The sequence below is a fragment of the Anopheles coustani genome, chromosome 3 (genome assembly GCF_943734705.1).
Source record: "Anopheles coustani chromosome 3, idAnoCousDA_361_x.2, whole genome shotgun sequence".
Lineage (NCBI taxonomy): Eukaryota > Metazoa > Arthropoda > Insecta > Diptera > Culicidae > Anopheles > Anopheles coustani.
In genome coordinates, this window is record NC_071288.1 from 55747215 (window position 1) to 55763060 (window position 15846).

General features: G+C 39.7%; 4 protein-coding genes across 6 annotated transcripts; 3 read left to right on the plus strand and 1 right to left on the minus strand.

The window, feature by feature from the left end:
• Positions 1–1817: 1817 nt before the first annotated feature.
• Positions 1818–2753, plus strand: LOC131263265 (elongation of very long chain fatty acids protein AAEL008004-like). Its single transcript, XM_058265439.1, has 3 exons — positions 1818–1878; positions 1936–2129; positions 2208–2753. The coding sequence occupies exons 1-3, from the start codon at positions 1818–1820 to the stop codon at positions 2751–2753; spliced, it is 801 nt and encodes a 266-aa protein (XP_058121422.1).
• Positions 2754–4400: 1647 nt separating this feature from the next.
• Positions 4401–5610, plus strand: LOC131263274 (D-aspartate oxidase-like). The gene is made up of 3 exons (XM_058265451.1): positions 4401–4618; positions 4689–5422; positions 5486–5610. Exons 1-3 carry the CDS (start codon positions 4401–4403, stop codon positions 5608–5610), a joined length of 1077 nt encoding a protein of 358 aa, XP_058121434.1.
• A 418-nt stretch (positions 5611–6028) lies between these two features.
• On the plus strand, positions 6029–7795 carry LOC131259678 (D-amino-acid oxidase-like). The gene is made up of 4 exons (XM_058261238.1): positions 6029–6222; positions 6358–6867; positions 7145–7344; positions 7653–7795. Exons 1-4 carry the CDS (start codon positions 6032–6034, stop codon positions 7793–7795), a joined length of 1044 nt encoding a protein of 347 aa, XP_058117221.1. The 5' UTR covers positions 6029–6031.
• A 6-nt stretch (positions 7796–7801) lies between these two features.
• Positions 7802–15214, minus strand: LOC131259665 (protein polybromo-1). 3 transcript variants are annotated; one of them, XM_058261213.1, is made up of 17 exons: positions 15077–15214; positions 14895–14985; positions 14658–14809; positions 13665–14589; positions 13258–13469; positions 12634–13190; positions 12422–12560; positions 11987–12357; positions 11603–11924; positions 11448–11535; positions 10745–11375; positions 10502–10674; positions 10258–10433; positions 10131–10196; positions 9134–9565; positions 8300–8882; positions 7802–8227 (listed from the first exon to the last, which is right to left on the minus strand). In XM_058261213.1, exons 3-17 carry the CDS (start codon positions 14772–14774, stop codon positions 7926–7928), a joined length of 5094 nt encoding a protein of 1697 aa, XP_058117196.1. In that variant the 5' UTR covers positions 14775–14809; positions 14895–14985; positions 15077–15214; the 3' UTR covers positions 7802–7925. The 3 variants fall into 3 exon arrangements, with proteins under 3 accessions (XP_058117196.1, XP_058117195.1, XP_058117197.1); XM_058261212.1 differs by having other exon boundaries at positions 13258–13484; XM_058261214.1 differs by lacking the exon at positions 9134–9565 and having other exon boundaries at positions 13258–13484.
• Between the last annotated feature and the right edge of the window lie 632 nt (positions 15215–15846).

A 15846-nucleotide genomic window follows, 5' to 3' on the forward strand; every position in this document is an offset into this window, starting at 1 on the left:
ACTATGTTTTATAGAAACCCACAAAAAGGCTTAAAACCGATGACAAAAAAAAGTATTCGTACACCCGACTTTCTTAACCGAATACGCAACTAAATATAATTATTTATCATGAAATGTTTATTGAAAAGTGTAAACAAGTGCACCGGTCAGAGAACTATTTTTTCGCATATATTGTAAGGGCAACCAGGCAAAGCCCTGCGAAAGGACGTTTTTGTTTAATCGTAATAAAAGGGTGATCGCTCGAAAAGTCATTAAGAGCTCCACACTTGGACTTCTTAGGTTTGGTAAATGGAGTTTCTAGATCATAAGTTATATTATTGGAAATGAAACTGTTAAGAAGGTTCTTCGGAAATTAGATTTATATCGCACAAATGCACGTCTTATACTGTGCATTACTGAGGCAAACAGAGTAGAAAAAGAGAACCATTAACATAAGCAACATTGTTTTAACTGTAAAATGGAGTGGTTGTGCCATGATGTTGCGGGACATGGTTAAATTGGGCAGCTTGCCAATTGTCACTGATTAAACTGGATGAACCATAACTGGAGAAATCTTTGGATCTTCAACAATATTTACTCTGAGTAAGTATATGATTTCTAGCACTATGATCGTATTATCCAACAGTGTGTGAGGCCGTACAAATGTCCCAAAGTCTCAGGAATTGAACCTTATGAAACGTGTGTTAAGAGATGCGTAGATTTGCCATCAACGGGACATTAACATGATCTTAGTAGAACTCTATAGAAATGTTATGGAGAACATAACAAAAGTCCAACATAATTTGAAATAAAATCTGGTAATATGATGCGTTGGTGTTTGTTGGCTATAATTATAGCAAATAAAGGCCACATCAAGCATTGAATGCAACTTATTTGCAGAAAACATACATCATGTACGGATACTTTTATGTACTCGTTTTTGAGCCTTTTTGTGGTTTTCATTAAAACAAATGTTAAGTGCTCATTGGATGGAACAGAAATTTACACCATGCCGTGTACATTTTTGTCCTTGGCCATGTATTTCCTGAGATAACCAGGATAGTTAAAACTAGTGATTGTATACACAACAATATGGATTTTCATCCATGTCATTCATCATCCATCGGTCTTCTTCTCCTTTGACCTCGATAATGGTCACGCTCATTTACGGGTTACTAGAGGTTTGGCCATACACTTATCCATGGCAATGACACTAAAATAAAGGAAAAATATTGACGTCGTTTCAAGTTTCAAATATTACGTAAACGGTCGTATTAGCGTGATTATATTTGGACAACGATGGAGAGTTGAAGAAAGTATTAAAAAAAAAGTAGTAAGTAGTAAATCAATTCATATGAAAAATATCAGCAATAATTTTCCTGTCGCTTTGGAAGAATAGAACTCTATGCAGTAGTCAAAAAATTTTAATTACATTGTAGCCGCTGCAGGTACGAAATCGATTATAAGCTATGGTTCGACCTACGGTGCATTCACTTTCGTTTGCAAATGCTTGGGCAAACCGTTTTAATTTGCTGCAATTGGTAGTAGACTTATCGAAAGCGACCTGCTTTCAACATGCATGCGAGTACAAGGGAGGAATTGGTTTAAAAATGCCCCGCTCTGTGTTGGCAGTGGTCAGTGATTTTACCATAACTACAGTGACTGGTATCGCAAATGCAGTGATTGCTGATATTAATCGAAAGGAATAATTGAAAATAAAATTGACCCTCCGTACTTCCAGCACCACATTCCTAACGTTCGTAGTATCGTGAATCGGTAGCTTGATATATTGCATCGGCAAACTTTACAGTTTATTGGATTTTACAATATACTTCAAAATGTTGTCAGCAGTACCTGCGTTATTCGAAAACTCCCAAAATTGGTTCAACAAAAATAGAGGTAAGGCAGTTGCACTCGGTATTGATTTGTACATTATTAAAATAATATTATTCCTAGATGTGCGCAGTATGCATCTTCCGTTAGCCGACTCACCCCTTACCGTATTGGGAATCATTGCAGTATATCTATACTTCGTACTAATATACGGCCCACGACGCATGAACAAAAAAAAGGCTTATGATCTATTAAACATAATCCAAGCATACAACATGATTCAAATGCTAGCTAATGGTGCGGTTTTTATAAAAATTGTAAGTAGTAGCGATACTAATCCATTGATCTTAAAGCTACGCAGCCTCTTTTTACGATGCTAACTTATCTATTTACAGTGCTACAATGTGTTCATAGTATACGATCGTTTTTCGTTCCGCTGTCAGTCGATCGATTTCTCGACATCAACCGCTGGATTGGACGAAGTCTACATAAGTTACGCTTACTTTCTTCTTAAAATTTTCGACTTGATCGACACAGCATTCTTTGTATTGCGAAAGAAACAATCACACGTATCCTTTTTACACGTTTATCACCATTCAGTAATGGTTGTAACTGCGTATTGCGGGCTCGTTTTTGTACCAGGTGGGCACGCGCTGATGTTGGGCTTGTGGAACACATTAGTCCACACGGTAATGTACTTTTACTACTTCCTAGCGTCGCTGGGATCGACGAACATATGGTGGAAGAACTATCTAACCCGATTGCAGCTTGTGCAATTCGTTTACTTGGCGATTCACTTTGGGCAGCCGCTGGTGAGCGGCAATTGTGAATTTCCAACGTTTTGGCTCTGCTACGGATTACTGCAGGCCATCTTCGTACTGGTACTATTTTTAAAATTCTACGTACAGACCTACCACAATAATCAGAAAAAACATAAATAAAATAACCGACACTGCTTCGACACGGATTGAAACGCGCTAAAATGTCTCTAATTAAATGTAATATGTATTTGAGTCGATTTTGCTATCATCTTTAGGCAAAATATAGAACTATTGAACCTAATATTAAGTTAGCAAGCTAGAATGCAATATCCACATTTTTAGGAAATGTTAATTTAACTGTGCTAATAAAGAATAAATATAAAAGTCACCGTTGTCTGTATATATATATATATATGTATGTGATCGCATCACGCAAAATCTACCGGGCCGATTTACACCAAACTTGGCAGGAAGGTAACTAATTTTCCAGGGTTGAATGAACTGAACTTCTTTTGTTTATATCTCCAATCCTCCTTACCCCTCCCCAACACCTACCCTCTAAAATTAATGAAAAACAATTATAACTCATCCATTATTGATTGGATTTTCATAAAAATTGGTACACATACCTCTCACATAGGGACATACCATGGTTTAAAATTTTATCTTTCTAGGGGAAGGGGAAAGAGGAGCTCTCATAATATCCCATACCTCAAAAATGGTGAAAATACAATATGGGTATCAATTTCGTGGTATTTGTGGTCTCTAAATCGAATGGCCTCGCTCTTAATGTTCAATCTCAGCCCAGACTCCCTTTACCCTCCTCCTCTTCAGAAAAACAATAGCAATGCTGAAAACAAAAAGCTTTAATTCTTATTACATGTATGCAACGCAAAATCTACTGAGTCTATGTGTACCAAACTTGGCTGGAGTGTAGCTTTTTTTTTATCCTGTCGAATGACTTCCTTCCCTTTCCCCCTTCCGAACATCTATCCCCTGAAATGATGAAAAATAATAATTCAACAATTTTGGAATGGGTTTTTTAAAAAATTGATACACATACTACTTAAATATGTAGCCATCATGTAATAAAATTTCATCCATGTACAGGAAAGGATGAAAGGGGCTACCATCTTACCCCTATAGCTCAACAATGGTTAAAATGCAATATGGGTATCATTTTCGTAGTATTTGGGGTCACTAAATCGAATGGTCACAATTTGAGTGCCAATCTCACCTCAGACTTCTTTTATCTTCTCCTACAAATTTTCTCAATCACACAAAATCGATCTAATCAATTTACACCAAACATAATTATAAGAAAGCCAACTTTCAGTGTGAAACGTCCAACAATCTTAATAATGTAAAACTCAAGATACTGAATGAAAACAGTCTTTCGTTTGAAATTGTCTTTCTACCCGGATGAAATCGGGTTAATCAGCTAGTAAAGAATAAATTTGTCACTATTCGCCTGGAACTATCTTTACTATTAAGTTTTTCTATTTTCTTTTGTTTGCACGATATCCTATGTACCGAATGGCAGTACATTATAAATCGGTGTTTCCTTGCGCCACCCATGCTAAAAAAATAATAATTATATGAAAAATCATATGCCACTGCAGCATCAGCTTTTAAAACATAGGTTGAGCTTCCAGTGTAACAGCTGCTCCTTATCTCGTTGAATAACCAATCAAAGAACCTCGTATTCGATTGTAAAACAATATGCGATAAGCTATCGCCTGCGAAAATAGTCAGCTGACTTAAACACACCCTGTATTCACGCATCGTGCTTTCATTGTGACATGCACAAGCGAGTTGTTCTTCCGCATGAAGCAACAGCTTAGTGCTAACATGAAACAACCCCAGTTTGTAATCTTAGGAGGAGGCATTATTGGCTTATCGTGTGCAGTGCGGCTGTCGGAGAAGTATCCGGATGCTTCTTTGCATATTATCGGTGAACATTTTAGCCCACACACAACAAGCGATGTTGCTGCCGGACTGTGGGGTCCTTATGCATTAGGTAACACGCCTGAAACAACCTGTAGGTATGTGCACCGCCTCATGGAAAGGTAGCTCTTATCGCGTTACTTAAAATATAAACTATATTTGTTTCAGAAAGTGGGCAAAGGATACACATACGTACATGCATCAACTTTGGCGTAGTGGGCATGCAGAAAAGTGCGGCTTATGTCTTGTGCCGGTGGTGGAGCTATTCACAGCCGAAGAAGAAACTACACCGTGGTGGCATAATATTGTATTTGGTTTCCAAACCCACCATTTGCAGCCAGAACATGCGGAACTTCTCGGACACAAGCTTGGCCAAAACATGTATCGTACGGCTATATCATACGTAACGTTTACATGCGAGCCCACAAGGATAATGAGCCACTATCGTAAAATTTTGTCCGCACGCAACGCCCAGTTCAGGACAGAACGGTTGGAAAGCTTGCGTTGTTTAACTAGATTAAACATAAATTCCAACGCAATCATAATTAACTGTTTGGGCTTGGGTGCCCAGAGTGTTGTCGGCGATACCGACCTCGGGCCCATTCGTGGACAAGTGCAAAAGGTGAAAGCGGAAGGAGTGTTTCATTCCTTTGCAAACGATGAATGCTACATTATTCCGAACACGGATACGGTAACGCTTGGTGGCACGAAACAAAAAAGTACTCGCACACGCCCCTGTCCAGTGGATCGATATATGATCAGGACGAACTGTACAGCTATAGTACCTTCGTTGCGTGAAGCTCGCCTACTGAAGGACGCGGTTGGACTACGTCCAGTGCGATCAACTGGAGTGCGTGTAGAAATGGAAAACGTTTACCTTTTTGATGGTGAGATGGACGACGGTGGAAAGTGAGCGAATTGAAATTAAAATTAATATTTTTTTTTAGGAAAACATGGCAAACAAGCATCCCTTCTTGTGCACAACTATGGACACGGTGGTGCAGGCATCACCCTGGCTTGGGGATGCGCAGGAGAAGTTGTTCATCTCGTAGAACGGGAACTGGGTTCCACCGTCGAGTCGAAGTTATGACACTCGGACAAAGTGAATGCACTTGTACTATTTACGTAAAGATTACTAATAAACCCATCTAGTATGTTGCAAGCAATACATGATCTTAAAGAAAGATAGAGTTTGTCGGTAAGTTGTTCGCTACATGTGTGTATGTCCGTTGGTTGAACAATTGCTCTAGGTATATTTGTGTTCCTGCTGATCTTTAGCTAATCAAAATGTTGTTAATACCATGCTGAACCTTATCAGAGAGAGGTAAACATTCAAGAAGTTGCCAATGGCATACAGAGTCGATCCACAGCACTACTGGTGATAAGGTCGAAGAGGATCGAATTTAAAATACGCCTCACGCTTTGCTGGTCGATTAGTGTAGTGAGCACGATCGGATTGACCACTGCTAGGTTTGTTGTTGGAAAATACTCATTTCAAGAGCTTGTCCAAAATGAAGCAAATTGTAGTGATTGGAGCTGGTGTAAATGGTCTTTCTGTAGCTGTGCAGTTGGCGGAACGATACTACAATCTCGCGAATGTAACTCTGATATCCGATGAAGTAAGCCCCAATACCACCGGGGATGGATCCGCTGGACTCTGGGGTCCTTACTACTGTGGTAAAACACCGGATCACAAAATAGTGTAAGCATTTATAAATCTTTCACCGAGACACGTTTGGTGAACTCGTACAATTTTTAAAATCCGTAATGCTCAATGTAGAAGTGAACGTGTTTATTAGTACAAATTGTAATCACTATTCCTCGTTTCAATTTACAGCAAATGGTCAAGCGAAACACACATCTTTTTCCACGAGCTATGGAGGCACGGTTTAGCTGGTAAAATCGGTGTCTGCCTACAGCCATGCATGCGGTTAACGACGGATCCGGACGGTTACGCTGAACCCTCGTGGAAGAGCATCGTTTTCGGTTGCCAGAAAATAGCCGAACCAGAGCTAAAGCGTCTCAGTAACGAGCATGGTCGCCGGTACACCGGTGGTTATCATTTTGCAACGTTCACCTGCGAACCATCGGGTTTATTGCCGTACTTGTTTAGTCGCTTTCTTACCGTCGGTGGGAAATTCATCAAAGCGAAGGTTACGGGTTTTGACGCCGATCTTATCGGCCGAAAAGTGGATCTTATTGTAAACTGCAGTGGCTTAGGGTCACTGGAATTGGCGAAAGATGACGCGATGCTACCTATTCGCGGACAGGTGGCTCGTGTGAGCGCACCATGGATATATGAAGTCATTCTGGACGACAGTGACGATGGCAATTACATCATTCCTAAGTATGTTTGAAACTAGCCATAGCCTACTATAATGGAGCTATGGCTATGCACTATGCATATGCATTTCATCGATTGCAAACAATCCATAACATGCATTAGATACTGGACGATTGTTCCAGGATCATATTCTGTTTGTGTTATTTACAATTCATACATGATTGTTGAACACTGTTCTACTTCTAAATTAATAATTTTGATAGTTGCACAAGCTTTTTTAAACAATTTATGGCTCCTTACGGGATGATTTTTAGTTGTTCTTAATTATTTGTTTTTACAGTAGTGAGACAGTTATACTAGGCGGTACTCACCAGATGAACGACTTCAATCGGAACGTCAGCCAAGAAGACAGTCGGTTTATCTTCGATGGATGTGAGCGGAAGCTTCCCAGTCTTAAAAATGCTAAAATTACTGGAGAGTGGGTCGGCTTGCGGCCCGGACGAGAAAGCGTACGACTGGAGCTGGAACACTATCAAATGGGTGAGGATTGCAATTTTTTTTTTAATATTAAATCTTTCGCTCATAGAAACATAACTGATAACAAACATTCAATAACTGCGCGCGATAAAGATTCATGTATTTACAAACACATTACATATGTGTTCTGAGAAACTAACACTGAAGACGGACAGAAACTTTTCCACTATTTTTACTGATAAGTAAAAGGACGCTGATAAAGATTATTCCATTCGTGGGAACGTTTGAAAATAGCAGCATCAAAAGATGTCCGATTGGTAACGTAAAACATGGTTTGATCTTGAATCTCCTTTTCCTTATTTTCGTTGCAGTGAACGGAACCGGTACGATCCCTATAATTCACAACTATGGACATGGAGGCTGTGGTGTTACACTGTGTTGGGGATGTGCTAAAGAGGTTGTAGAAATCAGCGAAACACTGAATTGGAACCAGGCCACACCATCGAAGCTTTAGTTTCTTATTGTACATACAGATGAAACTGATTAACAGTGTTTAGTTATAGTATCTATGATTTTTTTAATGATCAAAAATTAAAATAAAAAGCAAAAAATATTTCAGGCTACGCAGGCCAGCATATGAAATCTTAAAATTTATCGAATTGGATTACTTCCTTCATCATGAAATTTCTCAACTGCCATAAGGCATCGACAACAGCTTCCGGACGATCTCGAGCGCGCTTCCCTAGCCAATGGGTAGGAAGTCGGTTGGCGTCTGTGATAGGAACAGTCTCCTTTGTCGCCGTAAGCGTCTTTTGCCAAGGCGTAACGTAGGTCGATTTTTGCTGAAGTCCTTCTATGTACTTTATATAGGCTTCCGAATGTAATACTCGCTGTGGTCGAGGCGGTACCGTGACGAACAAGGGTTCGGCGGGCGGGGTGGAAACATCTAAAAAGTTTACAAAGTGCTCATTACGCAACGAAGTGCAAGTGATACAAATGATATAGACTAAACACTTACAGCTAAAGTAAGACGAAGGAATCGAATTGCTTGGTTGCGAAGCTACACCAGTTCCGGAAGCTGCTGTCATCTGTTGCTGTTGTTGCATCGTTTGCACCTGGCCAGTTCCTCCGACTAGTGCGTTATGCGACTGAACTGGCATTGTATTCATGCCGCTTGAATTCACACTTAAGTTTTGAATGTTACCCATCGGCTGCAGCGTGATCATGGCCGAGTTATTTGTGTACGCATTATTGCTACTGATGTTCATGCTGGAAGTGTTATTTGTAGCCACTTGACCCATCACTGATTGACGCTTGGAAAGGACATAGTTTTTGCTACGGTCTTGAGGCTGTACAAGCTTGCTGGTGCTTTTGGTAAGATGCACCTCTTTAACATGTTTCACAAGCCGGGTGATGCTAGGAAACGGTGGCATATTACGTCGAAGACGTACACAACCTCTCCAGATGCAAATAAACTCTTGTTCGGTTGGAGTCATAAATGTTTTGTAGACGCATCCCGAACCTTCTGCAATGCAATGATCAAAACATTCCGCCGGATCTTCAAACTGATAATCGCATTTATCCCAGCAACACTCGTACACCTACAAAATGAAGCAAAACGCATAGGGTGGAGAAAACGAGACAAAAATGGTTATTTCAGTCAATCGCATTACATGTTACGTGATTATAAAATAAAAAGTGAGAGCTCTTACTGCCTTATGATACACACAAATATACTGTTTGTAAATTGTATCAAAAGTAGTGTTGAAATGAAAGTCTATCACAATATGAAACGCTTATGGAAATGGGTAGTAGAAGAAAAAGTACATAAAACAACGAAAAAACACCGTACATGATTGGCCATGATGTCCTGTACGACTGTACCATCAGTCTTAATGGTGGTTGGACTGGGGCAGCTTGTTTCACCCATTTCTGCTGCGTACTTGGCTGCACTTTCTTCGTTTATCTTGATAGCTCGTTGCTCCCAAACAGCTTTCTCCTGTTCGCTTAAATTGCGCCACTCATTTCCGACGATACGCGACACCTCGCCAAAGGTTGCATCCGGATTACTGGCACAGGTAGTTCTCCGGTGTTCACTAGAGTATAGTATGTAACCGGTCACAAGCTTTTTGCCTGGTTTGGAGGCCTTTTTGGTGGTCATCGATGGGGTGCTGATATTGACCGTGTGCGAGGGAAGTGGCGACGCCGTTGGAGCAGTGTCCGAACCAATCGAGGGAGGACCATCGACTGAGTCATCGATAATGCCAAACTCGTCCTTCATGTCCTGTAAGATTCAGGTGGACACAACACCACAAGTGTATAATGATAGTTTTCGCAACGACGGTTTTACTTGTTTTAGTTTCAAATTATATAATATTATTTTGTTTACTGTTGTAACTTTGTTAGAATCGTTTTTCATATCGAATAAACTAAATATTACGCCGTTATCTGATGAAAAATAGTTGTTAGCTTGGGTGAATTTGGTTGCATCAATTGAATGACGAAGTAAGAAATTAGTTTAAAGAAACTTAAAATAAATTTCCAATCTGAATCTTAGTGAATAGAATTTTTCTAATGTGCCAATTTGTTTGTCAGTTGAATATGATACAATTTTAATCTTTTTAAAGTCAAGTATCAGACAAATAGATCTCTCCTATTTCAGCAGGGTAGTTTATGTATGCGGATATTCATCTCTACATTGCCCGTCCATAATGTTTCATATATACAAACATAAAACATCACTCAAATAAAGTTATGTTAGTTACCTCTATAGTATACTAAAAGATGCGTTTTCAAGTCATTAGTATCTACATTTGACTACATGAAAAACAAACACAAAACATACATACCATAAGATCACATGAGGTGATTTGTTTGTTGTTATCAGGAACGGTCATAATCTCACCACAGGTAACCTAAAAAAATGTAACAATAATCATATTGACGGAATTGTAAAAAAAGCAACTCTTCGCATACCTTTGGTGGATTGATTGGGCGTCTAAAATGATAAACTTCATCAGTAGTTACCATCTGACTATGGGTGAATTTGCGTAGCCCAGAAGGAGCCACAATTTTCCTGATCAGTTTTTTATACTCATCAAAAATGGAATCACACATGTAGACATCCGCCTCAGCGATTTCCGTTGGACGTCCTGATAAACAATGGAATCAATTGAAAATTTATAATTGATCACGGGTATTTGTATTTTAATTTACTTACTACTGATGTATTCATTCAGATCGAGAACTGCGCAACGACCAACAATCGCCACTGTGGAAGTCGTTTCTTGAACTGTAGATAGCAAAACTTCTTGGCGGTAAAACAAACGATGCGTCGCCCCGGGAACTTCCGGTGGTGTAAGAAGCCATGGCCCGCGGAACAATGATTTTCCACTGCAACATTAACAACTCATTAACATTATTCTACAACACACATGCTAAAGAGGCAAAAAAGAGTTCTTACTCTCGGGTTTCCCAAATCGATGTTATTTGAGAAATAGATTGCTTTCCCGACTCCGTTGCAACGTACACGTAATCACCGGTTTTAACCAGACCTCCACAAACTGTATTGTATTGCTCGTAGTAAATGTTGCCATCTTCAGCTCCATTCATGTAAATGACAACATTTGGTTTTTCTTTTTCCGGGATGGCTTCTTGCAGTTGAAGCTCAGATAGTTCCTCCTTGTGCTTCTCAACACGCTCCTTGAACACGGACATAACACGCTTTACCTCAAGAGGTGTTTCTCTTAGTATCAGTTTCACCGGATCATTGGCTCGGGTTAGATTCCACGTCTTCAATTTTTTAAAGGATCTCGCCTTGGAACTGTATCGTGATTCGCACACGAATACATCCTTGTTCGCAAAACCTTCCGGTTTCATCTTAACGTAGTCACGCACGTGCATTACAAAACATTTGTTCAGTGCCTTGGATAAAGGAACCTCAACTCGTTGGTCACTTTTGAAGAGTTCTTGTTCCATAAATTTTCGGCTTTGAACGTGAAACGTTTCGTAAGGCCTCAAAAGCATGATACCGTTCATCATTTTAATGTTATCAGCAGTCGCCCAAAGCCGTTCGATGAACATAACTCCAGGAACTATGGAAGGGAATCATACGTTAGTATTTTTTAACTAAGCATTATTATGCAATGAAATATAAATGTACATACTTTTGTTTTCCGGTAAGTCGATGTATACAAAATCTCCCGGAGAAAACACCTTTTGGTCAATCGTCATACTCTCACCTTGGGAGGGTTGCTGTCGTGAACATATAGTAGTGCTTAAAATTGTATTTCGACGAGAAATAAACAAATCGAAAACTTACCACCGCATCGCTATCAGTATCTGCTTCTTCTTCCTGTAAAAGTTTGGTCTGACGCAAAGACTCTACCGCCGCGCTAAGATGCATCGCATTGTAACTGAGTGCAGGTGATTCTAGCACTTGGCCGTTCTGGCACAGGTCATCGCGCTTTTTAATGAAAAATGACTGAAGTTCAATAGAGTCTTCAAATACTTGCGAATCGGTCCTACTGAGCCGACGAGCTCGTTCAAGACAACTGAAAATATCTTCCTGAAAAGTGTCCAATCGTTTATACAGCCCTTTGTCTAGTCGACGTTTAATCAGATCCAAGGAGATCGCTCTAACCCTAAAACGGAGAACTCATTGAATAAAAAATGCTTTATGAACATTTGCACTTGTGGAAATTACCTGCTGCCATCACATTCGTCATATTCCGATAGTTCCGCCAACGAATCGGAATAACATCTTCCCTCTTCATCCTGGTAATTATAAAATGTAGTAAATAAGGACAGTAATAGTTCTTGCACGGCCTGCTGCACATTTGGAACTGTTTCCTCGTTGCGCAAGGATTGCTTCGTTTGGATCAGCAGTTGTTGCAAACACAGAGAATCTTTGTATATTTGAGAATCCGGTTCGTTGTACTTGCAGGCGTTTTCGAACATGAGCATGAAATCCGTCGCCATATCTTCTACACTTTCATAAACCTGTTGTCTGAGTTTTTTCTCGATTTTTTCAATATCAATCGGGGTTTTAATAATATCATAGTAATCCGGATATTCCTGCAATGGGATTGAAATCACAATATACAAAACGGCACGGTGGTGAGTACAAAGAATAACTTACGTTTTTAGATGGCAACTTCATGAAAATGAACGACAGTTGGCGATTTTGTTTCGGTTCCCTGTATTCACGAATTGTATCGTACATTTGCTTTAGTTTTGCTTCCAACGGAGTTGAAGTACTCTTTCGTATCGGTTTCACGCTGAAATGTAAAGTGGTTTTAAATATCGATACGCTTTTTAACCGGGATATGAGATCGTTTTAAGAATACCTACATTTTTGCCGTCAGATTGAGTTTTTTGTTGATTCCCGAAAACTCCTTCAGCTTTTCATTCAATGCCTTTTCGAGTATATTCGCATCTTCATATATCATAGATCCTTCTTCGTTGTACTTTCGACAATTGGAAAACATGAGGCGATAATCGCCTACAATATCATCAATCGTACCATAACGATCCGCCTTGATGTTGTTTTCTATTGTCGTCATATCGATTGGATGTTGAATCACTTGATAATAATCGGGATACAACTTCTTCGATGGCTTTTCCATGAACAAACCCATCGGCTGACGATCGTCGTGTGTGTAGTCGACGAGATATTCATGTAAAGAAAGTAGCTTCTTCTTCAAAGAAGACATTGCGATTGCACGATTCGATTTGGCAAGCGATGCGCTGGTTAGCCCACCATCGCGGGCTACACGACCCCGTTTACGAGAAGCGGTGGGCGTAGATGAATCGCTGTCATTTCCTTCGTCTTCTTCGTCACTCTCTTCCAAATCGGCACCAGAGTCGACTAGCTTTTGGTTGAGAATTTTCTGCATTTTCATTGCGTCCTGGAAAAAGATTGACTCATGTAAATCATACTTCATTTACTGAAAGATGTTCTGTTAATCAATTTACCTTATGAATTTTGCTGTTCGATGGATTTGCTTTCTTGGCATTATCAAGCATCAAATACAAATCTGCAGTCAAGTCCGTTATGTGCGCGTACATACCCTTCTTCAGTTTGTTACGAACTTGTGCCATCGATATTGGCTTTTTAATCAACGTATAGTATTCCGGATGGAAGCGTCTGTTTGGTAGCTTCCAAAATGATTCGCCCAGTGGTGCACCTACAGCATTGGGATCTATTTGAATTCATTCAACATACAACGTGAAGGAACACATATGCGATAAAAAGTAAGAATGTAACACAAAATGGCAAAAATATGAAAAATAAATAAAAAAAAATATAAGAAAATTGCGAATGAAACCCGATGCAAAACAGAACAGGATATATTAAATAATGACCTTTATCATGTACGTACCGTTAGTATTAGCCGTGTTATATAATTGATCAAATAGTTGCCAAAGCGGTCCGTCACCATCGGTTTCCATCGAATCGTCCAAATCGTCGTCCGAACTTTCTATTTCTTCCTTCAGAGCCGCTACTGCCGCACTGGAAGCGGTACGTGGACGTTTCATAGTAGGTTTACGATACCTTCCCGATTCAATGTCAGCCTTCCGTGCAATGAACGTTTTTTTCAACATTTTCGCATCTTTATAGATTTGCGATCCCGGTTCGTTGAAAGTACAGGCATTTTTAATCATTTGCAATAAATCCTTTTCCATTTCATTGAGGCTTGAATAGGCACTGGTTTGAATTTTCGTAGCAATGAATTTCAGATCAATCGGATGATCAATTATATCGTAATACCCTGGGTATAATTTTTTTGACGGTAGTAGCTGGAACATAGGGTATAGCTCATGATTATCCAACGGGTCTGTAGCAGTCATGACGGCGGCGAAAAGCTCCTCGTAAGGATCCAAATCCGATCCTTCATCAGTCTCATCCTCTTCGACGGTGATGGACTTTCGTGGACGAGTTATCTTTCGTGGTTTTATTTCCACATATGTTTCATCTTGTTGATTCTCTACGATACGTTTCTTGTTTGTGTTGAACATGGCCAGCAACTGGCACGCATCCTGATATTCGGTGGAATCCGGTTTGTAAAATGCTTTGGCATTGTTTACGATGAGTTCAATATCAGCAGCAAGATCTTCTACATCATCATATGAGTCGGTTTTCAATTTTTGCTGCACTCTGAGCAGATCTATGGGGTTAGCTACGACTTCGTAGTACGAAGGTTCTTGTCGTCGTTTTGGAGCTCGAATGAATGTATCGCATAGCGTGGTGCCGTCTTCTTTTTTAAAATTCCGTATCGATTCGTATAATTGCTGGCATTGCTCCATCTATTAAAAAGAAATAAGGACATACTCTTACGAGTCATGGAACGGGGATGGATGCGTTGTTTTCTTACCGGATCAAGTCTTTTTCTTTTTCTTGTCGTGGCAGGTAAGGGGCTCTGTTCTGGCGAAACATCCTCTTCACTCAGCTCCTCATCCTGTAAAGAGCTCATCCTGCGTCGTTTGCTCATTCTATTGTTATAGATGAATTGTACTTGTTAAAGTACTGAAAAGAAGAACAAATATTTTCCCAGTATAGAACTTTTTGGTTAGCTCGCAAATCACTTAATACCTAGGAAATGTTGTAGCACCTTTGGATTCACTTTTTATTTGTAAAGTTTAGCTCTGCACTCTGGTAAAATGTAGAATTGTTAAAAACCGGGGATTTGGCATCCGACGCACCTATCGCAAAAGAAAACAGAATGTCAAGCGTCAGCTTGATGGCAAAGCGTCGCTTGAGAATCAAAATATGTGTATGTGTGCAAACACGTACCTTAAATGTTATTTTAAGCAGAAATAGCAAATTTGATAATAACTTTTGATTCGTTCAACCAATTTGTACAATTGACCCCTCAAATGAATAGCCTTTTCAAAACCCACAGTTTTGTCGCACAAAAGATCTTTCCGTCTTTTCCAGTTTTTGAGGAAATTAATACATTCACAATGGCGACCGAGTGTCATTTATGACAGTCACACCACACCGGTACCGACATTTGTACGGCTCCAACATTTGTAGGGCTTTGATATTTTCAGAAGTTCAAATAAACCGTTACATTGATATTGGTGTATAACACTTTTTTCTTCTACATCTATTGCACTTTGTGTAGTAGTGAGGAAATGTGAGGCTTATGCGGAAAACATAAATATTACCGCGAGACTACATTACAGCGTACCATACCAAAATCGAGTACCGTCAGGTGTCAAAAACCGATTTTGGTATGGTGCGCTGCAACTCAGAGTGCTCGGTTGCATGATTTTCTGTCACTTGACCGTACCAGTTTTTTGGTATGGTACGCTGTAATATGGTTCCGCGGTTACATTAACAATAATACCAAAATCTACAAAAACAACATGAAACTTATCAAATTTTTACTAAAACCAACACATTTACGATCAACCAACGTGCACCCTTTTCTATCAGCAATCAACACCAAGTCAAAATTTAATTACAGCTATTTCTCAGAATTTTGATATTTTATGAGTAGCTTTTCAAAGTACCGTACCGTTTCCAGTACCGAATGAAACTTCGTTTTGTTGCAATGA

Bases quoted from the DNA above. Each gene is read 5' to 3' on its own strand.
- LOC131263274 (XM_058265451.1), top strand. From the start codon at position 4,401: ATGAAGCAACAGCTTAGTGCTAACATGAAACAACCCCAGTTTGTAATC. The intron at 4,619-4,688 runs GTATGTGCACCG...TATTTGTTTCAG, and splicing joins ACGCCTGAAACAACCTGTAG to AAAGTGGGCAAAGGATACAC. The intron at 5,423-5,485 runs GTGGAAAGTGAG...ATGGCAAACAAG, and splicing joins TGATGGTGAGATGGACGACG to CATCCCTTCTTGTGCACAAC.
- LOC131259665 (XM_058261212.1), bottom strand. From the start codon at position 14,774: ATGAGCAAACGACGCAGGATGAGCTCTTTACAGGATGAGGAGCTGAGT. The intron at 11,925-11,986 runs GTAATTTCCACA...TCTCCGTTTTAG, and splicing joins GACGAATGTGATGGCAGCAG to GGTTAGAGCGATCTCCTTGG. The intron at 8,883-9,133 runs GTACGGTGTTTT...TTCATTTTGTAG, and splicing joins AGGACATCATGGCCAATCAT to GTGTACGAGTGTTGCTGGGA.
- LOC131263265 (XM_058265439.1), top strand. From the start codon at position 1,818: ATGTTGTCAGCAGTACCTGCGTTATTCGAAAACTCCCAAAATTGGTTC. The intron at 1,879-1,935 runs GTAAGGCAGTTG...TATTATTCCTAG, and splicing joins TTGGTTCAACAAAAATAGAG to ATGTGCGCAGTATGCATCTT. The intron at 2,130-2,207 runs GTAAGTAGTAGC...ATCTATTTACAG, and splicing joins GTGCGGTTTTTATAAAAATT to TGCTACAATGTGTTCATAGT.
- LOC131259678 (XM_058261238.1), top strand. From the start codon at position 6,032: ATGAAGCAAATTGTAGTGATTGGAGCTGGTGTAAATGGTCTTTCTGTA. The intron at 6,223-6,357 runs GTAAGCATTTAT...TTCAATTTACAG, and splicing joins ACACCGGATCACAAAATAGT to CAAATGGTCAAGCGAAACAC. The intron at 7,345-7,652 runs GTGAGGATTGCA...TTTTCGTTGCAG, and splicing joins GCTGGAACACTATCAAATGG to TGAACGGAACCGGTACGATC.